The sequence below is a fragment of the Chelonoidis abingdonii genome, chromosome 2, assembly GCF_003597395.2.
Source record: "Chelonoidis abingdonii isolate Lonesome George chromosome 2, CheloAbing_2.0, whole genome shotgun sequence".
NCBI classification, from domain to species: Eukaryota; Metazoa; Chordata; order Testudines; family Testudinidae; genus Chelonoidis; species Chelonoidis abingdonii.
In genome coordinates, this window is record NC_133770.1 from 59,591,941 (window position 1) to 59,619,080 (window position 27,140).

General features: G+C 41.9%; 2 protein-coding genes across 2 annotated transcripts in view; one reads left to right on the top strand and one right to left on the bottom strand.

Moving 5' to 3' along the window:
* The window catches only part of ANKMY2 (ankyrin repeat and MYND domain containing 2), a 27,209-nt gene extending 4,565 nt beyond the window's left edge, over window positions 1-22,644 (bottom strand). Inside the window, exons 1-7 of the mRNA XM_075063383.1 lie at window positions 22,527-22,644; window positions 12,642-12,706; window positions 8,601-8,739; window positions 6,788-6,886; window positions 6,326-6,486; window positions 4,660-4,874; window positions 2,716-2,862 (exon numbers count right to left, since the gene is read on the bottom strand). Coding sequence (XP_074919484.1) covers window positions 2,716-2,862; window positions 4,660-4,874; window positions 6,326-6,486; window positions 6,788-6,886; window positions 8,601-8,739; window positions 12,642-12,706; window positions 22,527-22,593 — 893 coding nt within the window. The 5' untranslated portion in view covers window positions 22,594-22,644. The remainder of the gene's footprint in view (window positions 1-2,715; window positions 2,863-4,659; window positions 4,875-6,325; window positions 6,487-6,787; window positions 6,887-8,600; window positions 8,740-12,641; window positions 12,707-22,526) is intronic.
* Window positions 22,645-22,920: 276 nt separating this feature from the next.
* Window positions 22,921-27,140, top strand: part of BZW2 (basic leucine zipper and W2 domains 2) — an 89,033-nt gene continuing 84,813 nt past the window's right edge. Inside the window, exons 1-3 of the mRNA XM_075062385.1 lie at window positions 22,921-23,011; window positions 25,955-26,032; window positions 26,526-26,575. The gene's annotated coding sequence lies outside the window, so the exon portion shown is untranslated. The remainder of the gene's footprint in view (window positions 23,012-25,954; window positions 26,033-26,525; window positions 26,576-27,140) is intronic.

Sequence of the window (27,140 nt, forward strand, 5' to 3'; positions counted from 1 at the left end):
CATTTTAAAAACCTTATTTACTTTACATACAACAATAGTTTAGCTATATATTATAGACTTATAGAAAGAGACCTTCTAAAAACGTTAACATGTATTACTAGCACGCAAAACCTTAAATTAGAGTGAATAAATGAAGATTCGGCACACCACTTCTGAAAGGCTGCTGACCCCGATCTAGTCTGCAGTTTCTAAAGAAAGGGGGAAAAATTATTTTATTTAATCTTAGAAGCTTAAATCCAGTTTTAGGTTAATCAGTTTAGAATGAATATTTAAACCCACATTCCAGTGCTGCCATCACTTTAGAAAGTAGTGGATGTGCAAAATCCTCCCTCACCATTCCTGTCCACCATGTGATCTGCAAAAACTCTGATGGCCAGGATTTCAGAGCTTTTATAGTAGCTTTCAAAATACTGTAGCTGGCCCAGTAAGTCCATGATACAAAGCGCCAAATTCTACCCGTGGCTAAACATGCACACCTGATGACTTCAAGGGGAACTGCGCACCATTAGCCTTGGGCAGCATTAGTCCTAAAGGATAACAATACACAAACACAGCAGCATCTATGCTTCTGATGAAGCATATCTATAGTTGAAAAGCTGTATCTACCAGTACCACTTTAGCATTAAGTGTGGCTTTAGATAGAGCCAAAGGACTTCTTAATGTCATATTTAATATTTTCTTATTGTAACCCCTGCGCTTACTACAAAGTATCCTTCGTGAGCCTATAAACAATAAGCTTTTTCCAATAGATTTTTTTTTAAACACTTATTATGCACCACTGCTTCAAGAAATGTTAAAAGAGAATGTCTTTCCCAATTGAGATTCTTTCCCCATTTGGAAACAATGGATATTGTCCCTGTATCTAATGCTGCTGAAATTAACATATACATTTTTTGTTGTATTCACTCCCATTTGTAGCATCTGGTGAAGCAGTTCCCCAGTATCTCTGCATAATGGGGCACCACTTCATTTTCTTTCACATAGATGCCCACGTGTCTTGATATCAGAGAACATATGCGATGTTCCATTGTTTTAGTTGTTTTGTCATAATTAAAACATCCTTTTAAGGTATTTGTTGGCTGAATTAATGAACTGTACTTTGTGATATTCTTTTCACTTAAGGTTGGTAGTTTGTAAAGAATATGCAACAGGATTGTGCAAAGTAGTGTCTGTACTGGCTAGAAAGAGAAGTTTCTCTTGGCAATGATGTACTGGAGTGTTCCATTTCTTCAAATATTCCAAACTGAATATTTGCAACCTGAAATCTTTAAAATACTAGACACAATTTGCAGACATCCTGTTCCTTCAAAAAGTACAAGCAGTAGCCATCGTTACATGCTATTCTGGTAATGTTATGAAAGTGTTAAGAATCCCTTCTTGAAATGATGCTAACACTGGGGGCGGGGGGAAAAACCAAACAAGTTGTTCCAGCTCAAAAACAAATCTAAAACCATTTAATCATCTGAGAAAGATAGTAATTGCTACACAAGAGGCTGGGTTTTTCTCATACTGAATCTGCATAATTATGCATGCCTAAGATCAAGTACTCCTGAACAAATGTAACTGATAGCACAGATTCTTCTAGTGTTTTATAGGTACGCCCAAAAGAGTCAAAGCCTGTGCAATGAAACAGATTTATCTGAAGGGAGTCGGTAGGGGAAGAGGAGATTGCCAGGAATAGAGAAAAAAGTAGAAGACACCAGTGTAAGGGTGCCTTAAACAGTTTGGGACAGCATATGAACATTCAAATCATTATGCTGTCTTTTGTTCTGATCTAGATAAGCTGTACGGATTACTGCTGCAGAAATTAAACTATAGAATAGTCAAATTTATCAGATCCCTGTAAGATGAAGGATATTTGTAATTCATTAAAGTGTATAAAACAGTTGTGTCACAAAATTAATCATCATCCTTATCTTAACACACGTACTGCATAACTATCAGAAACAGATGCTGATGTGCTTTCCTCTGAAAAATAAGTCTCTTGTACAAAATTTATTATAAGCCAGTTAAAACACTCTTTAAAGACAGTCTCCTATCAGACACATTTGGGAAGATGTAAAGTTAGTTTTCTTACTAGGCACCCATGGCACTGGACACCAACAGCTGTTCATTTTGCTTCTTCTGCTCATAAAGACAGCTTCAAAAAAGATGCTTTTCTTCCAAGGTACCATAACCTATTGCCATCCACTTCTGGGCCATTGGAAATAATGACTGCAAGAGTCCCAAGAGATCCTGCAGTCCTTACACCCCTTGCTGTTTTGCCCAACTGCAGTATAAGGCTATTAAGCTACATAACACCACTGAATTTATGGAGTGAGTTTTGCAAGGAGAAACAGGGAGAGAGAGTCTATCTCGCCTCCTCGCCAAATAGAGAGAAATACAAAGTGCTGGCATCAGAATACTCTGCTCTAGTTTTCTGATGTGAAGATTTTTAATAAATAACGTTCCACAGTCAAAGCCACAGTAAGAGGAACAGAAACTAGAGGAAACCCAATTGTCAGGGGTCAGAACTTCTACTATATTTGTTAGAGAAGTAGAATCCCTTTTTTTTTTTTTTTTAAATATCTCAGGGGACATTCAAAACTTTGGCATACTAGAGAATATAAGTCAAGGGACACAAAAACATGTTAAATTCAATTGAATAACTGGGATTTTACTATATGGGATATCTAAGTTAATCTGTTTATAAAATAGCACTTATTTGCTTAATGGGAGACACTTACAATTTCAACTGGAGCAATACTTCTCACCAGCTGCTGGAGCAGGGTAGCTTCACAGTAAGGAAACTTTCGAATGCACTCTCTGATAAGCTTCTCTTGATACACAGGAAAACCATCTGTATCTCTGCCTTTCAACAGGCTGAAATTTTTAAAGCAAAAATTAAATGAAAATCCACTAGCAACTAATGATTAGTGTTTACTAACAAACATGGTCCAGGCTGTTATTTATTCCGCTGACCCCCTGGCTGCCTTCCTCATACTGCAACTTTATGCTAAAATTCAGATTTAAAGTAAATTCTGTATTCCCAAAATCACAGTGAAGTTACAAATGTAAAAGAGGCTTTTTGTATGTAATTACACAACAATTTTGAAGGATGAAATAAACTTACAGATAAGTTTTGGAAATGTAGCTCCACTGTATTTCAACCACCTAGCCCGATAATCAGCAATGCCAGGCATATAGCTTATTAGAGAGGCTTTGCTTTGTTTTAAATTATAAGACATGGAGCTACAGTTCTTGTTTAAAATATCTCCTCTTTTCCCTTATTTATCATCTTAATTCTTGAATCACCGCTGTATTAATTGATTTTAATATTTTAGAAACAGGGTTATTTGCTTCATTTATAACTCAGTTTTCAGAAGCACCTACACATCCATTGAAGTCAGTGGGAACTCCAGATGCTCAACACCATTGAAAGTTAAGCACCTCAATCAAAATAGCCAGTTGGCACTTAGGCATGTTTGAAAATCCCACCCAAGATATACAAATCCAACTGGCTTAGAAGCAAAAATTCCACTGGCTTTAAATGGGACTTTTGCTTTATGCCTGCTCGAGTCTATGCTGGGGAGTAGAGCGGAGTAGACAGCAACATGCTCACAGGTGACTTTCACTATATATTTGAAAGTGTAGCTTGCTTCACTCTTACACACACGCACGCCCACCTACCTTTCTAGTGCTCCAGGGCATTCAGGGCCCTGGCCAACCCAGTCTAACCCACCCAGCCATGTGCCCCATGGGGTGTTCAGTGCTGATGACTGCACCCTTCTTTGCACTGCATGAGTTACTCCTGGGGGAATTCTGCACCAAAAAATTAAAAATTTTGCACACATTTTAAAATTCTGCAAATTTGTGTGTCAAAATAGCACTATATAATCATGCCAGTTTCAATTATTTTGGTAATTTATTTCAATATACCCACAGACAGGTATGTCTGAAATAGAGAGAGAAAAAAATTCCCCCAAGAGCAGAAAGTTGAAGAAACCCCTATAACAATCTGGTTCCTGTTTCTCTGCCCCCTCTTTCCAGAACCCAGCGAGGGGGCCAGACACTCATATCCTCTCCCGCCAGAGCCCAGCCACGGCCCCTCCAGCCCAGACACTTGCATCCCCTACCCTCCTAGAGCCCAGGGACCCGGGGAGGGATGACAGCCTGATGCTGGGTTCCAGGTTTGTATGGAGTTTCCTGTGCACTGCCTCCTTCCTTCAGGTTGTGGTGGGACCTGCAGCTGCTGGGAACCATCCAGTTCCCTTCCCCTCCCTTCAGCCTTGTCTTCTATTTGTGAGCTGGGTTCTGCTGGGGCCAGCAGCTCCTAGGGGTGGTCAACATTTCTGCCGCTCATTTCTGTGGCCGAAAAAAGGAAATTGTGTGCACACAATTACTGCAAAATTCTGCATTGTGCAGTGGTGGAGAATTCCCCCAGGAGTAATGAGTACTGGATATCTTTTGTACATGAGTGGCAGGGGATATGGGCTCCCCTGGACAATGCTAAACTGGACTCTTTCAAACAATGCAATTTAATTTTGGTAGTTTTTAAGCCACAAACTAACCAATGCTCCAGCTCCACTTCATCCTAATAGACGCATTATTTTTGATATGTATAAAATTAATTTATGTATAGATCCTCAGACTCCTTTTAAATTCTGTATAAATTCATACCTTTTGATTAATCCATCCAGTTTATCCTCTCGCTCTTTGAGAAAATTAATACATTTCTGGAAGATGCAACTGATATAGTGCATTTTAATAGCCAGTACTTCATTCATCTCTCTCTGCTTCATGCATTTCTCACAAATCAGGTCCAACACCCTGTAGCACTTCAGCAGTGCTTCTACTTCGGCCAATAGAGGGTTCTCTTTGACCAGTAGCACAATCTACAGGGAACAGCGAAGAGTGTTTAATGTAATGAGAAACCCTTTTTTCCTTTAAGTATGTGAGTTAAAACATGTAGGTTAGATGGATGAAAATAGCTAACTTCCATTTTTTAGTCTGTTTTATCTTCCTATATCGTGCTTCCTTCCTTTGCTAATGGAGCATATTACTGAGCAATAAATATACTGCAATTCATAGTTACCAAGACCTTCAAAACTAAGAGCAGGACTACACCCCCCGAGCAACACAATTTACAGCAATGTAAGTGCTGTCCACACTGGTATGATGATGGTGTGAGACACTCTCCTGCCAACATAGCTTCTGCCTCTCACAGAGATGAAATAATTATGCTGACAGAAGAGCGCTCTCCTGTCAGCATAGAGCGTCTTCACTAGATGTGGTGCAGCTGCACCAATGTAGCGCTTCTAGTACTGACCTGCCCTAAGACTGATCAATAACTGCAAACAGATCTAAAAAAGGAAAGTTGTATCAAGAATTAAAATCATTTAGTATAACCAAAATACTATAATGATTACCCTGGCCCAACATCCACCTCTCTGAGGTGCATGTACAAGATGGCATTGCATGATATAGGTTTACTACTATGGAGTTAGCCTAAAGTAAGCCTAGAGTGCAGTAAACAGACTGTTCATACATTGAACTGAACACTTTCAAAGAAGGGTGCCCAAACTGCTACTCTGAGTAATGCTGTACATAATTACCTGCTTGCACATGCCATAGATACTACAATGGTACCTGAACTATTTCCTATTTTAAATGCAGATGAAAACTATGGTATCTCAGATTGGTGATAGCTGACAAATGCTAAATTTCAGTGGCAAGCTGTAGGAATTTGGGGCTACTTATTTCCTGAGCTACACATAGAAATAAGCCATAAGATACAGCTTTTTTTTTTTTTTTTTTTTTTTTTGACTGTTATACCAACAAAATAAAAACATAAGTCAATTGCACATATGTTCAAAAGTTGCAGCAACAGACATTACTGCAATGAAATAGTGATTAAAGGACAAAAATAATGGTAAGACATCTGCTGTGACACATTAATTGAACGAACAGTGAGCTTAGGACTGGATGGTGCCTGAATTTTACACTAAAAGAAGGAGGGAAATGTAAAATAGGTTTAAGCATTTATTTGAAGAGTATGAACCTCTGTGACCAGAGATGTGTGCTCAGTTTGTGACCTACCTGTACCATACTAAATCTCATGATGTCTTGCATGAGCATGAAGTGTAAGCCATAGTACACAATAATACCACTTAGTTTGATATCTCAGATTTAATATTCTTAATTATGGGCCAGATTCTGCCATGCCTTCTCATTTCAAAGAACGCCTTATTTTGCAAGTAATCCCCTTATCAATAAGATAATTCTCAACACAAGAGTTACAGAAGCTGGTCCTATGCCAATAAAGAAGATGGACACATTACTGCACCTTAACAGGATGCAAATTTGTAGCAGTAATAATTCTGTGAAGAGGCCCAGCTAACTTCACTGGCAGTTTTGGTTCTTTATCAAGTCCTTGCGGTTTAGCGTAGTAGTCTAGCCTTTCCCGTGGAAAGAAGTTGTTGATAATGGTCACGCAATCATGTTGACCTAAAATTTAAAAAAAGGCTATTAAGAGTGAAAATGTAATTTAGTTATTACTCCCCCAACCCCCAAAGGAGCTGGTTTGGCACAATTTTTAAACTTTTGGCAGTAAATAAGTACATATAAGATGTCAGGCTGTATGGACTGAGAGAGAGAGTCCCTTAATTTTTTCTCTCCAAGATCCTTTAATAATAATCAATTAATGCAGAAATGTGAAGTAACGTTCCTCCAAGAATAAACAGTGTAATCCATCAAACCATATAATCTTATAGCCCTGGTGAAAATATAGGAGATAATTTCAATTTACCCACAAAGGCAGCCATCTGAGCTGCTGTCCTTCCCACAGAGTTGACAACATCAGTCTCTGCTCCAGCCTCTAACATCATCCAGGTGATTTCTTTGCTGCCTGTATTTGAAGAGAGAAGATATACAGAGTTTTGTTTTTTGTAGATGCACATAATTTGAGAAGACCAGTAGCTAATTTCAAGTTGAACTTCAAGGATTTGTTGTGTCAATGTTGTCCCTTTTAGGTTTTGATGTCCTTGGTTTAAAACAGTGGATTAAAGAGCCAGCAGTATTTTTCTCTTACTTGCAAAGCCCAAGGAATAAAAATTCACACTCTTAGGGTCAGATTCTCCCCTCAGTTATGCATGTTCAGTTCCCACTGAATCAAGTGTGTATCTCTCAGTGCCAAGATTTGGACCCCCAGTGGGTAGCAATATAGATGTAAGGCCTGCTATTCTAGTTTAATAGTACAACGACAGCATCTTGTCTTCTAAAAGAAGAACAAATTCATTAGTATTATGGAGCAGAAGCGTAGAGCAGAGAACAGATTTTTTTCTTTCTTCCCAATGGGAACTAGGTGTTCAGGGTGGGATAAATACCAAATAAATAAGATGAAGCTAAATTTGATGGCAAAATTATATCACTTAACTGGTGCCCTTCAGGGAGACTAATAAAGACACTTGTGACCAGGCTTGTTGGTTCTATTTTCCAGAGGTGCTCTTCCTTTACTTTCTGTTTTTGTGGGACTGCTGACTAGGGTGGCGTGACTATAAAGGAGAAAAAAATATAAATGTTTCTTGCATCTGCTCTAATTTTAGAGCGACACTGCTTTAGCTGTGCTCACATTCTTTTTGAGCTCAAAGATTAAAAGGCTGAAAACTAACATCCAGGAGTATTCATACTGGAGATTGTGGGCCATTGATTTCACTCTACGTCTAACTAATATCTTACACTAATGTCTCCACACCTAGCTAAGAGTTTATATTAATTTCACTAGGAATTATGCTTTGGGAAAGATCTGAGTGACCCAGAAAGGAAAAAGTTTAAAAAAAGAGTCAAACTTCCCTAATCCTTATCTTCTACCTCTCATTCAGAGATTTAAAGCCCTTTTCCTGATTGTAAGAGAATTATTGCTTATCTAAATCAGGGATCAGAAACAATACCATATGACCAGTGACAAATAACAAATTGAGCTCAAAGTTCAAGAATCAGATACATGCAGTGAACTGTTAGTGATCAATCCCTAGAGGACGGAAATTGGGTGAGGGATCTATCCCTTGCCAAAGTTTCGCTAATACATTCAGAGGAACTACAGTCTGCTTGCAGCCATTATTTGAACACAAAGACTAAATTTGACAAGCTTCAGAAGTATTAACGTGGCACTGCTTATTAAAAGCTACAGTTGGAGAGTCTTAAAACTCCACCCATCCTTCAGTAAGGGAGTGTTCTTTCATAGGAACTCAATGTAATTAAACAGAATTCACCCTGCTGCGCAGGAAAATCATTGCATGACAGATGGAATTTTAAGCTCCAGGACTACGTACAGCAGTATTCCTCCCTATACACTAGGAATTATATAGCATATGCCTCAAACAGATGAACAAATCAACTTAATATAGGACAAAATAAGTCAACAGCATCTCTCCTGCGTACTGGGTTGTACTAGTACTTCTGCAGTTACATGGACCCACCCATTACTTCAGTAATAACGTCTTTTTATTATTCCATCCTAAGGCAGTGTCCTGAATTATAAACTATTGCAACCTGTTCATAGGCCTGTTGTCCAAACAGCAGTATTATAACAATTTGAAAATACAAATTTAGAAAGAGTTTACCTGAGAGTCCAGCAAACATCAAGGCAGTATATCCATGCTCGTGTTCATTGCAGTTAACATCTGCTCCATGTCGCAAGAGCAACCTGCACATGTCAACTTTCGCTTTGTATGCTGCATGCATTAAAGGGGTCATGCCATGCTAATGAGAGAAGAATCAAGAAAGAAATACACGCACTTGTGATAATTACATTTATAAATCTTTGTACTGCTCAAGACTCCCACCTGGTAATTACACACCCATGTACAATGCCTCATTTGATGTGTGGGTTAACAATGCCATAAAGCAAAGTGTTGGATAAAAGGACTATACTGTATATATAATGGATTGCACACTCATTCATTACATTGTTTTATTTGTGTATCTTTTATTCTGTACTATTACCATGCAGTCTTCAAACAACAAAATACCTATTGCCATTTGCCAAAGGTCTCTACATGTACTTAGCGTTAAAGACAGATTATACCCTATAAATCTAGGAAAGTTGCCAGCCTCCTAGGTTGGCAAACGAAAGTTTTTTCCACTGCACCCATGCGGGAGTGAGAATAATTAGTTCGGGCTCCTCTCAGTCTTTCTATTACCAAGATTTATAGACACCCAACTGTGAAAGTCATGCTGTCAACTCTTAATTATAATTGATGGAACTGTAACTATATTACCCCTCCTCCCTCCCACTTACTACCTATTCACAATACCAAAAATATGAGGGAAGGGTTCACTCAGTAGCTGAAGGTTTTTCCACCACAACTTCTCTGGTGTAACTACAGCAGTGTAGTTATATGGGCTCTAACTCCTTCTGTAAACCCACTTCAATAGTGCAAAAAATGGGATAAGCTGCAAAAAACAGTTCAGTGTGTCTGCATTAGGGGTTTGTACTGATGCAACTACAACTATGTAGCTACATTAGTGTATACTTCCCCACTCTAGCCTAATCTTAAGGGAAGCTTTTAGCAACCACAATGACTTGTTGTGAGGACTATAACCTGACCTTGATTGAAAAGTGAATGAAAATTACAGACACTTCTAATTGAACGACTTATGCTCAAATAAATTTGTTAGTCTCTAAGGTGCCACAAGTACTCCTCATTCTTTTTGCTGATACAGCAACTAACATGGATTAACATGGCTACCACTCTGAAACTTCTAATTAAGAGTACGAGGTATGGCAGTGTACCCCCTCCTGGAGAATCAAGAGAAACGCATTTTAACGAGTCACGATTACTAAACGAAAGTGTCTGGACGGGACAGTCTCCATTTTGTAATCCAGATCATTGAGTTCAGATAGTTGTGTGGACGCAGTCAGCCCTGCATGAGGAGGGGTCACAAGTTTGAAATAATCTAATCAAGTGGTTAGTTTAGCGCTCAGTCTGGGGGACAGTGTCTAATCTTATACAGAAGGGTCAACAGTGAGCATATGATCATTAAGGCTGCAAATCTGTCATGGAGGTCACAGATTCCATGACTTTCTGGGATCTCTGTGACTTTTGCTGATGTGGCTGGCCCAGGGGCCCCTGAACAGCTTGGGAAGCCCCTGGACCAGCCGCACTGGCTGCTGCTGGGGTAGTCTGAGGCCACCGCACCCCTCCTTGCAGCAGCAGCAGGAATTTGGGTGTGTGTGTGGGGGGCTCCAGGCAATGCTTCCCTCAGGGGGCTCCCCGGAACCAGCAACATGTCCCTACCTCGGCTCCTAGGCAGAGGGACCAGGGGGCTCTACGTGCTGACCACACCCGCAGCTCCCATTCCCCACGGTTCCCGGCCAATGGGAGCTGCAGAGCTGGCGTTTGGGGTGGAGGCAGTGCGTGGAACCCCCTGGCTGTGCCTCCGCCTAGGAAAGTGTCGCCATGTGGAGCCAGGTAGGGAGCCTCTCACTTCCACGCCCCGCTCCCTTGCCCCAGCGGCAGCCCAGGTCCCAAGCCACGCATTGCCACCCTTCCACTGAGAAACCCCAGGCTGTCCTCCCCCCTTGAGCACCCAAAATTTAGTTTGGGGTATATAGTACAAGTCATGGACTGGGCATGAATTTTACTGCCCATGACCTGTCCATGACTTTTACTAAAATATCCGTGACAAAAATGTAACCTTAATGATCATTTCTCAAGAAAGCATCCATAAACCTTGACTCTCCCCCCTACCCCACCCCCTGCAACTGCATTGGGCCAAATATAGGTAAGAATTAACATCCTGCATAATCATCCTTGGGAGCAGATATCCACTTAAAACTGTAGTATAGTTTTGGGGCTTAAGGGTTTTGGGGGAGGAGGGCAGAAGAGGAAGTGTAGCTTAGACTTAGGCAATGTTTAGGGATAATGCACTCTACAGGGTGTGATTTTTAACATGCACTAACATAGGGTTACCGTATTTCAGGTTCCCAAAAAAGAGGACATTGCTACAGTGGGGTGGGGGGAGCTGAAGGAAGAGGGGATCTGTAGCAGGGTGGTCCCCTGCTCCTGCCCTGAATGGCTTGAAACAGCCCAGGAGAGGCTGTGGCTGGCCCAAGAAGCCTGGGCTGATTGGGGAAAGTAGGCTCAGCTGTGGCCATGCCCCAGTCAGGCCCAGCTGGCCCCTGTAAGAGGTTGTGAGCCAGAAGCCCAGGGAGTCTCCCTCTGCCTGTAAAGGGAAAGGGCCGGGCTGCAGGGAGTTAGAGACAGGGTATTTGAGTGGAGCAGAGCTGGGGAGCTCCAGCCTGGAAAGCCCTGGGCTGTGGCCTAGCATTGGGCTAATAGGTACTGGGGGTTGCAGAGGGCAGCCAGGGGTAGGCCAAGGTAGCAGGTCCAAACCCTTCTTGCCAGTGATGAGTAGGCTGATACTGCAGTTTGCCCCAGAGCGTGGGGGGCTAGACAATGACTGGCAGTAGCCATATACTGAAACAAGGTGGGGATAGTGGGTGGGGGTTTCCCAGGGAGGGGAGACCCTGAGAGAAAAGGGGTTACTGCCAGGGAGCAGCACCCCAGACAAAGTGGCACTGGGTCCTGGGAGGGACACAGGGGCCAGAAGACAGGCGGATCACCAGCCTGCAGAGGGTGCTCCTGGCTGGCAATGAGTTAATTCCCAGAAGTAACCAGCAGGAGGTGCCACAGGGGTGAGTCTGCTCATCTACAGGATCCTAATGTCATTGTAGTAGGGTGGCTGGTGCAACCCAGGATGCAGCAACAGCCATCACTCAGCATCTCCCAGTAGGATCCCTTCCCCATGCCTGGAAGCTGGGGCCTGGGTGGGTGAGATCTGGCAGCTGTGGCTTGCAGGGGAATCAACCAATCAGCTGCAGATGCAGGGGAGGGACCAATCAGGAAGCAGACCAATTGGGGCTCTTTCTGAGCTGCAGCTTGTCTGCTCTGCAAAAATCCTGGACACTTCCTCTTATTTGAAAAATCTGCCTGGGCAGAGAAAGGAAGCTCCAGAAGAGGCTGTGTCCGGGAAAACCCGGCTGTATGGTAACCCTAGACTAAAATGTTGCATATTAAATGGTCTCTGCTGGTTCTTGAGACTTCTATACTGTCCTCTCTCTTTCCTCCCTTCCCCTAAAGAGGACTGTACCCACTTCAGCGTTAGTCAATGCCACTGGCTCCTTAATCAGCCAGCATGCATGTTGTGGGGCAAAGCACCGTTGTTTTGATGGCACAGTTATCCAATAATACAGAATTTGCTTGAAAATGAAGGGATAATCAGTGATAGCATGACTTCTTTCAGAATTAAAATTTGGACGAATTGCAATAGGAAATGCAGATTATAAACTCTTTGTGGGCTTCATGTTATACCATTTCACTTGTCAATAAAGCCTGTAGAGAATTTGAGAGAAAACATATACTATAGCTAAGCTTAAAGATATTAATCCTCTGAAATACTTTTATAGATTAAGAGTAGTTCAGAGGCTTACTAATAGCTGCAGGTTGAAAAGCTATTCAGAAGTCTGCCACTTCCTATGTGCTAAATTATAGAGTTATTTAGCTCCTTGGAAGCCCACAGATCTCTAAATAGCTTTCCAACCTGATACTTCTCCTTGATAGACCCACTAAGACACTTTTAATTTAGAAGTTTTGTTGTACCTCATCCAAGCAATTGACACGGACATTCTTGCTGCCCAAGAGCCTTCCAGCTTCTTCAGTGTTTCCTTAAAAATAAATAAAAAAATAAATAAGCGGTTAAAAATAAAATAAAATGGTGTTCATCAAAAGTAAGGTTTAAAAGGGAGGAAATGAAGAATCAAAGCAATGCAAGATCAGAAATAGAAAGGTTTTAAATGAAATACTCAGACTAAATTTGTCAAGTTACCAAGCATGAAGAAACTCAGGGACGAATAACATTAAATTCTAGATGCTAAAAGCCAATAAGTTTTAAAATCAAAGTAAAGTAAAGTAATTACAAGACTTGCATTAATGGGAAATGGCTGCCCAGGAAGGAGTACGGCAGAAACGGATCTGGGGGTCACAGTGGACCACAAGCTAAATGTGAGTCAACAGTGTAATGCTGTTGCAAAAAAAGCCAACACCTTCTGGAATGTATTAGCAGGAGTGTTGTAAGCAAGACACGAGAAGTAATTCTTCCACTCTACTCTGCTTTGATTAGGCCTCAACTGGAGTACTGTGTCCAGTTTTGGGCCCCACACTACAGGAAGGATGTGGAAAAACTGGAAAGAGTTCAGAGAAGAGCAACAAAAATAATCACAGGTCTAGAAAACATGACCTATGAGGGAAGATAAAAAAAAAAAAAAAAAATGGGTTTGTTTAGTCTAGAGAAGAGAAGACAGAGAGGGGACATGATAACAGTTTTCAAGTATGTAAAAGGCTGTTACAAGAAGGAGGGAGAAAAATGTTTTTTCTTAACATCTGAGGATTGGATAAGGAGCAATGGGCTTAAATTTCAGCAAGGGAGGTTTAGGTTGGACATTAGGAAAAACTTCCTAACTGTCATGATGGTTAAGCACTGAAATAAATTGCCTATGGAGGTTGTGGAGTTTCCATCAGTGTACATTTTTAAGAGGTTAGACAAACACCTGTCAGGAATGGTCTAGATAATTAGTTCTGCCATAAGTGCAGGGGACTGGACTAGATGACCTCTTGAGGTCCCTTCCAAGTTCTATGATTAAAGAAAATTGCTTATGTTAAGCAATTAGAGAACTCTATAAACTTGAGCTTGGGAAATTAATATTTTTTTTTTATAAGTTGCATCAGGACAGCTCTGACTTGATAAACAAATACAAATAGAATGTTTTAAGGTATTGAATATAAACATTCCTATAGATATCAAAAATCCTTTAACTAATGACTAACATCCTTCTCCCAGTAACTTTGAATATTAATTTGACTGAGAGGTATTACTCTGCTTTGAAATCTTTGTCAGAATGAAGAATGATTTATAATTTACTTTTTTTTTTGGTTTACATTTGCAACCCCCCTTTCTACTCTGGCCAAAAAACAAACCAACCCACCCACTCTAAAATTCAAATCCAAAAAAGTGTGTTGTAACGGCAGTGTACCACAAGCTGAATTCACTCTAAAAGGTCTGAGTATTTTCTGGGAGGAAGGAGTGTGTATGTGTCTTGAAATCATTCTCTCATAACAAGTACAATGGTATCGTATAATACTGTATATACTCGTTCATTAGCCTGTTCGTTTATAAGCCGCCCCCTCCAAGATGGTTAGGTAAAAATAGCAAAAACTGTATGAACCTTTTATAAGCCAACCCTATATTTCAGGAGTTGGCAAACTTTGGCTCCCATCCTGTAAGGTGCATCGGGATGTTTTGTTTACTTGGAGCCTCTGCAGGCATGGAGCCCCTCAGCTCCCTGTGGCCGCGATTCGCCATTCTCAGCCAATGGGAGCTGCGGGAAGTGGCGCGCCATTGGTTGGGAACAGCAACCCGCGGCCACAGGGAGCTGAGGGGCTTCATGCCTTCAGACGCTCCAGGTAAACACAACAACAATGTATTAGATATTCAATTCAATGATTCCATAGAGTTCTAAATCATCAAATTTTGGTGTAGACTCATTTATAAGCTGACCCTCGCTCTTTGATGCATCATTTTTTTTACCAAAAATATTTGGCTTATGAACAAGTATATATGGTAAGTACAGTAGATATGGGTGTGTGTGAGAAGAAATCGAATAAGAGAGAGAAGTGGGTTCATCAGTGACCAAGGCAAGAAATATTGGAGGAAAACTCTAAGTGCATTTAAACATGGATATTTCTCTGGTGTGTGACAGATTTCCAGGCTGGAGTAAGAGAATGGTTTTGTTATTTCTGGATAGTACTTACATACTTATGTCTTAAGCTGATTTTATAAAAAAGCCATTCATACAATAATTTTGATGCAGCTTTCCTGTTGATAATATTTGTGGCTGTATACAAATTAAAGTGTGTATTATGTTGAAGATGTTTGATTTTATAGATACTATTGATGAAGAAAGTGGGGTGCGCAAAAAAGTAAGCTGACAGTAAAAATCCCAAACTTAAAATAAAAACAGTTATAAACTACTATTACAAGAATCCAGGGTAAATATCTCACTTTTGAGATTCAAATTCTAATCTTTTAAAAAGCCTAGTTCTGCTTCATTATTCTGACAGTAGTAGCAGAAGATCTGAGGTCCTAATTCATCAAAGACAATGTAAGTGATGATAGTACTGTATTAAATACTAAATTGTTCTGACCTTGGGTTCTATGAGAACTAGTTTCAAAGTCAAATTAGTGGGACATTACTATTATAATATATCCATGTCAAACATAATGACTGTATTTCTTGAATGAGTGGTCATCAAGACCAAAAGCCAGAACTGTGTCTAATCTCCAGCACAACCGCCAAACTCCCACTCTACCAGTGTCCTAAACCTATATCCATTATTTAATGACAAACAAATTAAAGCCCATCTTTTTTTCCATGGGACAAAAAGGATAAAAAAAAAAAAAAGACATCATAAAAATAAAATTACCTGGCATGAGCGGGTTAAACAAAGACAGATACTAATAAATACTTCAGCAGTTAGGTTGTGGCAATGTTTGTTTGCCTTGTCATAAGCAAACCAAAGGGCAGCCAAGTTATTTTTTTTAAAGAGTAACTGCTTAGAGTTCGAAGAACAGAGGAGGCTGTCTTGGCAGAAGTCTCAAACTTTTGCCTACAAAATCCTTTCAATTGAGCCACAAGGATACAAGCTTGCTCTAAAGCCCACTGCAGTCAATGTAAAGATTCCTTTAGGTTCTACTGGCTTTGGATCAGGCCATAACTGAACAGAAAATAAGGCTGCAGGGAAAGTGGGAGAATGAGGGGAGGAAAGTGGTCTCTGTAATTAAAAAGTTCTAGAACCCTTTAAATGAATGATAAAGCTTATTTTGACCTGGGGGATGGGGTGTTGGAGAACGAGATATGTAGGTGTTCTCTAAGCAACATTTCAGCATAACAATAATTGAGACTGTCTTTAACTCATCCCCTCCCCAGGAAAGTATGCCAAGTGACAGATAATTTGTTTTAAATAACGATTTAGTGCAGTTATTTCACACCATAACAAGCTTCCTTTTGTGTGATTTTCCAGGAAATCTGGGTTGTACAAAGAGGATAAATCTAGAGACATTTCGCCTCAGTGTTCTTCATAGGTATGTAGCTAAATATGCTGAGTGAAATGAAGGGCCATTGTCCATTAGTTTAGCCTCAAAATTAGTTTTTATAAAGTAAAAAACCCCCAGTATTAGAACTGTTAAATTAAGATATTTAAAAACATTGCTGTTTTGTTGAAATGTTTAAATCCATTGTGGTAACATCTGAGAACAAGATATTTTAGCTTTGTTTGTTTTGTTTTTTGATCCAAGCTGAAGGGCACGTAAATCAAAACCATTAATGATGACAAACATTTGATTGTTAAGTGTATCACTTAGGACCCCAATCTTGCAAAAAAGACCCATGCACAAGCTTACTAACTTTTTGGTGGCCAGCACATCCCTTAGCCCATGCCACTTCCCGCAGCCACCATTGGCCTGTACCTGCAAACCATGGCCAGCGGGAGCTGCGATTGGCCAAACCTGTGGATGCAGCAAGTAAACAAACCATCTCGGACCGCCAGCAGATTTCTCTGACAGGCTGCGAGCCAAAGGTTGCCAATCCCTGACTTGCACTTATAACAAGAATGGGATGAAAATACTTTAAAGCTTATCTGTGTTTTAAGATGAGGTCTGTATCTTATGGCAAAGAATTAAAATTATATTACTTGCCTTAAAGTTTTATTTTTAAGCACACCTCTACCTCGATATCACATGGTCCTCGGGAGACAAAAAAATCTCACTGCAATATAGGTGAGACTGCCTTATCTCAAACTTGCTTTGCCCCCCCGTTCCTTGTTCCATGACTGCCCCCTCCAGAGACCCCCGTCCCTAATCACCCCCAGGACCCACCTCCTACCCAACACCATTTCCTCTGACTGCTCTCACCCCTATTCCCCTCCCCTACTCCACCCCGACAGGCACTCACCGGCAGCAGTCGGAAGCAGAGCAGCCTGGTCCCAGTCCACTCCAACAGCTCCCAGCTGCGGCGCTCTACTTCCCGATGAGTGCGGGGAGGTTAGGGAAAGGATGCCGCCCCCCACCCCCCCCCACGGTGGTAAGCAGAGTGACACGGCCCCAGCCTGCTCCGCTTTCCTTGCCCCAGCCTCAGCCGTGTCGCGGGGGGCGGCTGGGGAAAAGGTCCTGCACTCACCTGCGGCGGGAAGTGGAGCGCCACGTCTGGGAGCTGGATGGACCAGGAAGGTTGGGGAAAGGACGCCCTCCGCACTCACCAGCAGAGGGAAGCGGAGCGACACAGCCCCAGCCTGTTCCACTCCACCAGCTCCCAGGCACAGCACTCCGCTTCCCCCAGCAGGTGAGTGTGGGGAGGTTGGGGAAAAGGACATCGAACCCCTCAGCCCCAACCTGGCCCAGCACCTTTAACACAGTGCTCAGAGCAGCATGTCAGAGCTTTACCACCTTGTATGCGAACCCACGTTGTATTGGGTCACGTTATAACAGGGTAGAGGTGTAATTATAATTGTGCAAATTGTAAGTAATTAGAAAATACTGTGATCATGTTCATTTTTCTTAGAAGGGCGCTGTCAACTATTTGCAAGTTGTTTGCTTACTATTGCTAACAGTAGCTCTGAAGATTACTGTAACTGACAGAAATTAGAAGGAAAAAAGTCTGTTTCCTTTCCCCTCCCACCACACTCAGTTGGGTTACTTTGTGCATTTGACTGCACTCTGGTTATAGTCAGTTTCCCCATTTCCTTTGTAAAATCAGTTTCCTCTATTTTTGTGGGTCTTTCCTATGCTAATCGATAAGAGAAAAACATTATAATTTCCTGTTCCGGCATTTAAAAAGTCAAGAGCAGATTAAAAAAAAAAAAAATTAGATTTCAAGATGGTCCTCCTCCCTCCAAAAGTCTCTGCAGAACAAACAGGCAAACAAAAACCTAAGGCCCTTCTTCCACTTGCTGTTTATGAATAGCACGTGATCAGCATCTGGAACTAAATAAGGAAGCAGACATCAGCAACGTGTTGAACAGGCTCATCCTCAGGTCATCTTCATATATACAGACCCAGAAAACTACATTTTGGATCCTGTATGGCCACAGATCAGCATGAAAAGCGATGTCATTTTCCTTGGCCAGGATAGTGACAGATGAAAAATATTAAGGGCCCAGCAATCCCATTATTTGATGGAAAGTGTTTTTGAGAAGTTAATGCACTGAAACACACTACAAAGCAGCCCTTAGCCGTTTAGATATTAGCCAGGGAACATGGTAGTGCAATGCGTACAATAAGAGAGGGTGTGTGTGTAAGTGTAAAAATTTGCAGTGAGGCATCCCCATACCTACCAACTACAAAATATAATAAATCCTCTCTAAATCTGGGGCAGGACTGATTCAGAACCTGAATTTGTGTTCCCCCATGTAGAACTAGGATAAGAGGGAAAGAAGCTAGCATTGTGTGAGTCTTCTGTCACCTCCAACAGATGGAAAAATCTGTTCGCCCATGTGGATCCCTGTGAGCAGGGCCAGCCCTAGACCAGATGGCATTCCCCCTCCATTTGTTAAACTTTTGAATACCTTATTTTTTTATTGCATTTGTAGCTCATTTCATGACTTTGATGCATGATTTGCATGCATGCTTTATCCCTGTCGTATAAGATGATAAATTTGCATGCTAGGATATGTAAATCTGTATTCCTGCCATATAAAAGCGAAAAAAAATATGTTTCCTCTAAACTTATAGAAGCTATTTAATTTTAAGAATAACTGAAATGTACTAATATCAAGAAATTGAACTGTACACCAACATTGGGTGGACCAGTATTAAATAGTGTAACAGTAGGTGACAGTCTTAGAATGTTAACCCTAGTCCTTTAGTTTAAAAGGTCGCTTTTCTTGCCTTTGCCCTCACAAATTGAAGTACTGCGTCAGAGAGATCCAAAGACTGGCCAATGGCATTCTCAAGCAATAAAGTAGCAAGTGATGTCAGCCTTTCATCGGCCATCGTCGACTGAAGATATGTTTTAATAAATCTTAGCTTCAAAAAGCTGTGCTCCACTTGCGACTAACAGCATAAGCAGAATCCTCAAAGCTATTCACAAGTTAGGAAAAGTGTCCTTCAGCTCTGCATCATAAATGAATTGAGAACCTGGGGTCGAGAGTGCTTCCTGTGGCAAAATGTGATGGATGTTGTCCAATTCAACAAAGAGAACTTTATCATCAATGTCCAAATGTTCCCATGTGATTGTCTATACAATTGTTCAAAAGTGTTTTCCTGTCCCCTAGCAGCTTACTAAGGTCATACAAAAACAGGTCTTTTTGTGGTGCTTTATTTATCCAAACCTTTCTTTGATGGACACCGAAGCAGTGTCAACAAAAAAACTCCCTCAAACTTTTCTTTTGAGCTTGCCATCGCGTCATCTCTGCCTTCGTAACCAAACGGTCTATTCTTCTGGTGAATAAAGGCTCAACTCTTAAGTTTTCCACCATTTCTTTAGCAGTGATAGCACCTTAAAATCTGTTTTCTTTGCAGGCCACAACGAACTCAAGACAGCTTCTCGTCAAAGTACTAGTGGTGGTCACGATGTCCATTGACAGAGTTTGTAATGCCTTGCTTACAACATTTACTTGGAACAGAATATTGTGCCCAACCACATTTGAGACCAGAAATTTGAAGTCAGTGATCTGGTTTGCCAGGCTTTGTGCCTCACGTCAGATTCCAACTTTGATTTTATTCAACTGTACCAATTCCATCAGGGTTTTGTAAATCTGTCACCTGGTACCTCACTGGCCTTCTGCTGTCAATGCGGCTCTCCCAGCAAGTGTCACTTAGAGGCTTCCCAGTCATATTTGTAACACTGTCCATGAGGATTTTCCACCTGATGGGTTGATGCTGAACAGGACATATATCCTTCACAGTACTCTGAAGAGAGATATACTGAATCTAAAAAAGATGACACAGAATCTGACACAACCAGATTGAGGGAATGACAGCCACAAGGCACGAAGAAATCTTAGATTCAATGCAAGAACCCTTGCCTGGATGCCACTATTTCTTACCTTCATGTTCATGCCATTGTCATAGCCTTGGCCATGGCAATCCTGAAGCTTTATTTTATTCTCATTCAAGATATTCATAAACAGTTCTTTTAGGCCTTTTCCAGTGGAGGCATCCACAGACCGGAAACAGATCAAGTGTTTGTTTGGATACAGACATCCTTGTCAACTAATCTTACTGTAAATGACAACTTTTCACTGTGACTAATTATTTGTTTGCAAGGAAGAGGATAAGTGAGATCAGACGCTCAAGCACGTTCTTCCAGTGCTGGGTTTCTACATTAACAATGTGTTGGTTTTCTGTGTCTGTGCATTTATTCAGCTTGAGGCTGGTCTTGACTTCCATCCTTTTGGAACAGGCCATAAAATGGTGGGGTTGCTTCAGAGCATCAGCTAAATTATGCCAGTAACTGTACCCAGAAAGCACAAGCAACAATTTGGCATTCTTGTCAAATATTTTGCAACAAAACCAGAACACACTGTCAGTTAATTTCAAGTAAACTAACCAATGCCAATTCAGTTTCTCACCATTTTCCAGCACTTTTTCCAATGTGATTTTGAGAACAGTTCTGCTCATTTACTGGAAACATCATATCCTCCATTTTGCTGGCATGATCAATATCTGTAGAGTTTAGGATCGCCAACCATAAAGCAGGCTCTGATGTATCGATCTGTAGTGTGCAATTTTTTTCATGGCTGTTTCTGTCATCATACAAGCCTAATTCCTCTCCTATTCATGTGAGCCACATTCTTCTTTATCATCACTCTCCTGTACACGGCCAGGAAAACTGAATGATTCTCCATCACTTTCCTCACATTGGCACTCCTTATCTTCAGCTACCTCTGCTCATTCCTTAGTAATAGGACTTCCATCATTTATGTTTTGCTCAGTTTCTTTTGCATTGGGACGATCACTACTGGCCTAAAGTCCGGTCTATGTTGTTCTGTTTTAGATATTTTCCCATCAAATTTGCTCCTTGCTGCAAACTAGATTGCAATTGAGCTTTTTACTTCCTACATTGAGCTCCTGAAGGCTTCTTTGGGGGAATCTTATTTTCTACATGGAAAACAGGCTTTTGCACTCCCTAATACTGTCTATGTTCTGCAATCTTAGAAAGTCAAACATTACATATTAAGCATGGCAAAAAAAAAAAGTAATTTATTTTATATTGCTGTGTAGACGGGTTCGATAGACATCTCTGGTGTCTCATAAAATGTGTCTTTTATTAGTCGCTACTTACACTCTTTAAGTCTTAAAACACAAGTACACTTTTACAAGTACACAATAGAACAGGGTTCACAATATCACTGCTGGGCTCTCACTTCACTTTGATTCAGTCTTATATCTCACTCGCTAACTGACTAGCGACACTCTGTCCCTTATATACCTGTGAGGGCATGGCTAATAACACTGTAGGATGTTCGAGGAAAATGTAGTTCTCAGAGAGCCTGGAAGGTTCTATGAGATGCTACAAAAGTCTAGGCTAGCGAAAAATAAATCTACCTGCGGAATACCTGAAACACGTTACTTCAAACATTCTATTCTCTCTGCTGTCACTAACAAGAAAAACAGCACCCCAAGCCCAGCGTCCCCAAAGCCTGGCACCCCAGGCAGTCACCTAACCCTAAATCTGGCTCTGGGTATGAGGAAAACGAGCAAGAGGGAAAGTAACAGGGAAGAGGGCAGTTGGTCCCCTGCGAAACTGATTAGATTGCTCTCTGTTTGCTCAAGCAGATGGAAATAGGGCTGCAGTGACCCACAGCTGTTGGGTTTGCAGCCTGGGGCAGAGAAAGAGAGGCAGGAATGTCTGCAACTCCCGGCCCTTCAGGGCGCAGGCGGTTAGAGTTTCAACCCCCAGTGGCTTGTGCGTGGCGAGAAACGAGCCCAGATACCAGCCTGCCCGGGAATACGGCGGTCAGTAGCCCAGTCAATCGCTGGTGTTTCCTGCGGGAGCCGCCACGCCAATGGGGTTCCCTCCGCCCCCGCGAGCAGATGGGCTCCAGCAGCGAGAGTGACCCTGGAAGCGGAAACAAACATCCCCCTGGCTAGTGTCGGTCTCTGCGGGGAGAGACCTAAGGGCCAAGGCGGCACTATCCGGGCCCGGCTCGCCCCCGGCCAACCAGTCACCCCGGGGCAGCGCGTAACACAGAGCGAACACCCCGCCCAGCGGCCGGCGCCGCAGCAACGCTCACCCCGCCCCCAGCCGAGCGGCCCCGGGCGCTGCAGCGGTCCCCAGGCGTCAGGGGGCTCCCGGGCTGCCGGCTACTCCCGGCCTTTAGTGCGGGAAATCTCCTCCCCCAGTTCTAGCCGCCCCAGTCCGAGCGCTGCGCCGGGCGGGAACCCGCGCTCAGCAGCTCAGGCCTCACGGGCAGGGCCAGGGGCAGCCTCACCTTGGGCGATCACCGCCAGCAGCTCCTTCTCCGCCGGGCTCAGCTCACCCCTCCTGGGGGCAGCCATGGCGCCTCGCGGCGGGGCCAGACACAGCAGCGCCCCCGCCTGCTCGCTACTCCCCACCCCTCGGAGCAGCTCCATCCCCCGCCGGGGGCCCAACCATTCCTCCTCCGGCCGCAGGGGGGGAGAACGCGGCGCCCGCCCCTCCCCGCGCACGGAGGTATGATTTCCGAACACAAAGGGCCGCCCGCGCTGCCTTCTGCGTGGGGGAGGGTCCAGGCCCCGCGCTCGGGGTGGTGGGTCCTGTCGTCTTCATTCCAATCCGCCCCCCCCCCCGCGTTAGCGGACTGATGGTACGGCCCAGGGGGCGGGGGAGAACAGCTGGGTCGCTAATGTTTCCGTGCGGTGGTGTCCTTCGCCGCTTCATTGTGCGTGTGGCTGCTGCGTGCCGGCTAGTGCTCCCGCGGCCCGGCAGCCCCCAGAGGTAAGGGCGGTGGGGACCCTCTGGCAGGGAGAAGCGGGAGGGAGTTTAGCTGGGGGGTTGTGCCTCCATACTGGACATGCTCCTCCGCAAATTGTCTTGGGCATCAGCCGGGCACCGAGCTGCCTGGCCCCTCTGGAGCTGGGGTGGGTTATTGTGGGTGGTGGTTGTAGGAGCTCTCCGGGCACGACAGCCCTGCAGGGAGGTGGGAACTAATGGCTTAGTCCTGCGGTGCCCTTGTTTCACGGGCTGTGATGAAGCAGGTGGCTGCTTAGTTGTGTAGCGTAACAACAATAAGAGTTTGTGTGGGGCGGTTGGCTGCTGGGTACGCTGCAGTTTCAAACAGGGATGCCTGCTACCACCCTGGGAGATCAGGAGATCGCAACCTTTGCAGTATAACAGTCACCCCTACCCAATTGGTAGGTGGATTCCCCAGGTTGGCTGTGTTTTAAAATATGCTTCCTGCATGAATTATGGGCTGTGAGGTCTGACCTTTGTGGTATTATTTTAAATGTATCACTATATAATTAAAAAAAAAAAGAGAGACTGCTGAGGTTATTTTTCAGGACTGAAAGTTACAAATTGTGGTTGCAGGTGTCTGCTGACCTGTTGGTCAGAAACACCTTTGGGGTTTGTTTAAAGTACTTTTAACAGACTTCATTTATAATATGTCCAGTTCTATTTTATTTTTATGCTCATAGAGTTAATTACTTTTCAAGTAGATGGGTTTTTTTCGTTAAGACTCAAGGTTCAAGGGTTGTGAAAATATGCAGTTGGAAATTTTACTAAATATGCATATATACTCTTTAGACCTATTTACACCCATCCATCAAAAGGAAATTGCATTGCAGTTATAAGAGGATGGATTAAAGGCCCAATGTAAAACTAACAGATCCATGAAATACAACAGAGACTGTTAAAGTTAAATTGTCAACTGGAATTTTAATCTACCATATCCTGTACTACCTCATAGATGTGAAATGGATTAAAGGATTTGTAAAGGGAAAATATAAGTTTGTGCCATTCTATTGTTCTTCTGCTATATAAGAAGACCTATACACTTCTTGTTTCTGCTTCCCGCATTAGTAATTTAGTCAGAGTGGATTTAAAAAAAAAAAAAGTGAAATGAATTTTTTTAAACCTATTTAAAATTAAATTTGAAACTGACAACCTAGGTTAAAGCCCAAACTTATAATTTATTAAAATCATTTAAATTAAATTAAAAATATTCAGGCAGTATATGTTTGCTGCTAAAACGTTAAAGAATGTCAGTCTACTATGCTGATGGAAGTCATTGGCTAAGCACCTGGCTAGAGTGTCTTGAATTGCTAAACCAGCTGTAGACAACAGTATCCTCTTCTGCAGGTGTGCAGAGATTATCTTCATTTTAGTTTATTTAGCTAATTCAGTTCAATACCTAGTTCATTCAAAGTTGAGAAACTGAGAGTTGAAAAAGCTACAAAGCTTGTTTTCCTCTTCCAGTATGATTAAAATAAGTTGAGAGGATGAGATTTGTAATTCTAAAATCTTGAAGTACATGGTGACCAGAAACTTTCAGTTCAATCCATTAACTACAGATAATACTTTCTGTATAATAAATCAGCTGGTTTTAGATGCAAAACATGTTAAACTTTTTTTTCTTGTGTATACAGCACATTTAAGGTAGTTTTATTCAACTATAAAAACAATTTAAAAATGCTGCTTTTGTACATGCAGTATTTAATTGAATTCCAATTTCAGTCCAAATGCAGCTTGACACAAATCATGAATTAAAATGTTAATCGTTATCTAGTGAATAAGAAATGCATCGTTTGCCATTTTCTAACATAATTAAAGTTAAGAATTTTAATAAATTTGTTAATCTATAAAATTACTTAAATAAATTTGTATAGATATTGTGTATCTCCCTGTATATCACATTATGCCAACTGATAAAAATAATCTTTTCTTTAGGATAAAAACAAAGTAAAAATGCAAATCAGTATTAAAATTGAGTATTTAAATCGAGGTTTCCTGCTTGATGAATTAAGTTACTTTGATTTACACCTCTACCCGGGTATAACGCTATCCTTGGGAGCCAAAAAATCTTATCATGTTATAGGTGAAATTTACATCAAAAGTTATATCAAACTTGCTTTGATTCACAGGAGTGCACAGCCCCGCCCCCCTGGAGCACTGCTTTACCATGTTATATCCGAATTTGTGTTATATCGGGGTAGAGGTGTAGTTAATCCACCCTGAACTCAGATCTTTTCTACTTAAGAAAACTCTGGCTCACTGGAGAACTGGTTGTATTATGGCATCACAAGTACCTAGGAAGTGTAATCTGATAAATTTAGAGGGGAAGTAACTTTCATTCAGATTTTTAAAAACTCTTATTTTTGTAGCCAGGAGGAATTGTTGTGATCATCTAGTCCAGTGGTTCCCAAATTTTTCCCACTGCGCTCCCCTGCCCCCTTAATGGAACCTGTCTGTGCCGCCTCCTGGGAACCAGGGCGGCAGCTGGGGCTGGAGCAGAGTTGGGGGCAGAGCAGGCCTGGGTGGTGCTCCCTCCCCTCCCCCTGTGAGCACTGGCCTGGGCCCCACTGCACCCCCCTGAACGTTCCTCTGTCCCCCTGGGGGAGTTTGCCCCATAGTTTGAGGACCACTGATCTAGTCTGACCTCTTGCATAACACAGGCCATAGGACTTCCCTGAATTAAATCCTGTTTGAATTAAAGCATATCTTTTAGAAAAACATCCAGTCCTGATTTAACAATTGCCAGTGTTGGAGAATTCATCATAACACTTAATAGGTTGTTCCAATGGTTCATTATTCTCACTGCTTAAAAAATTGTGCCTCATTTTAAGACTAAATCAGTGTAGCTTCAACTTGCACGCAGTGGATCTTGCTATACTTTGCTAGATTGAAGACACCTCTAATACTGCATTTCTGTTCCCTGTGTAGGTACTTACAGACTGTGATCAAGTCACCCCTTAACCTTTTCTTTGACAAGCTGAGTAGACTTGAATCTTTCACTATAAGGCATGTTTTCTAATCCTTTAATAATTCTTATGACTCTTCTCTGAACCTTCTCTATTAAAATACTCAAGGATCAAGTGCTCTTTGTTAAGGATCCAACTCTCTATTCCTCTAACTGAGGGCTCAGAGAGCTTCCAATATGCATTTCTTAGGCTATATCTACACTAGAGAGCTTACAGCAGCACAGCTGTACTGATGCAGGTGCTCTGCTGTAAGATCTTGTGTAGCTGCTCTGTGCTGATGGGAGAAGCTCTCCTGCCAACATAGCCCTGCCCACACCAGTGCTTATGGTAGTGTAACTTATGTCGCTTGGGGTGTATTTTTTCACACCCATGAGTGACATAAGTTTTGCCGACATAAGTGGTAGTGTAGACATAGCCTTAGTCACCTGAGAAGCTTAACAAAAACAGGAAAGTAAAGTCTCTTCTTCTCTTGATGTTTCATAAGAATTTTCAAGATATATTGAGTTTGTGCTCTTTTTTTGTTTCTTTTATAGGTAATCTTTTAAGAGATTGTTTAATCAACCAACTGAATTTTCTTCCATTGGTAGGTGCAAATCAGATCATTATCGTTTTTATTCAAACATATTTTTGTGACATTTAAATCCTGCTCCACTGTTTCAGTGGCGTGAATTGCCTCACTGAGTTTCAAAAATCAATGAAGTCCATAGATGTATAATGTATGTCTTGTTTTGTTGCTGCTGTTATAATAAATATACAAGTGCTTGTGGATTCTGTTTTATTGTACCCATACATTCCAGATTACCTCTTCTGTCCACTAGCTTTTATTTACTGGTACTGTTTGGATTGCCATGCTTTGCCATAGTCTCTTCCATTCATAATTTAAAACAAAAAACTTTAGCTGTTTTGTAAATGTGCTCTAACTAAATAGATTGAGAAGTGAGGGAGGGCTGGTAGTGACCCCTGTATTGAAGTTGCCTACCACTTTTCATTTAAAAGGATTTGTGCCTTTTTTTTAATTTTGAGAAGCTCTGATGTGGGGTTTCCAGAGCCCATAGTAAGGTACAAGGAATGTGGAACAGTACTGGTTCAAGAAGGCACTGCCTTTCAGCAGCTGCTGGGCATACTCCCTATGCAGGATGGTGATAATC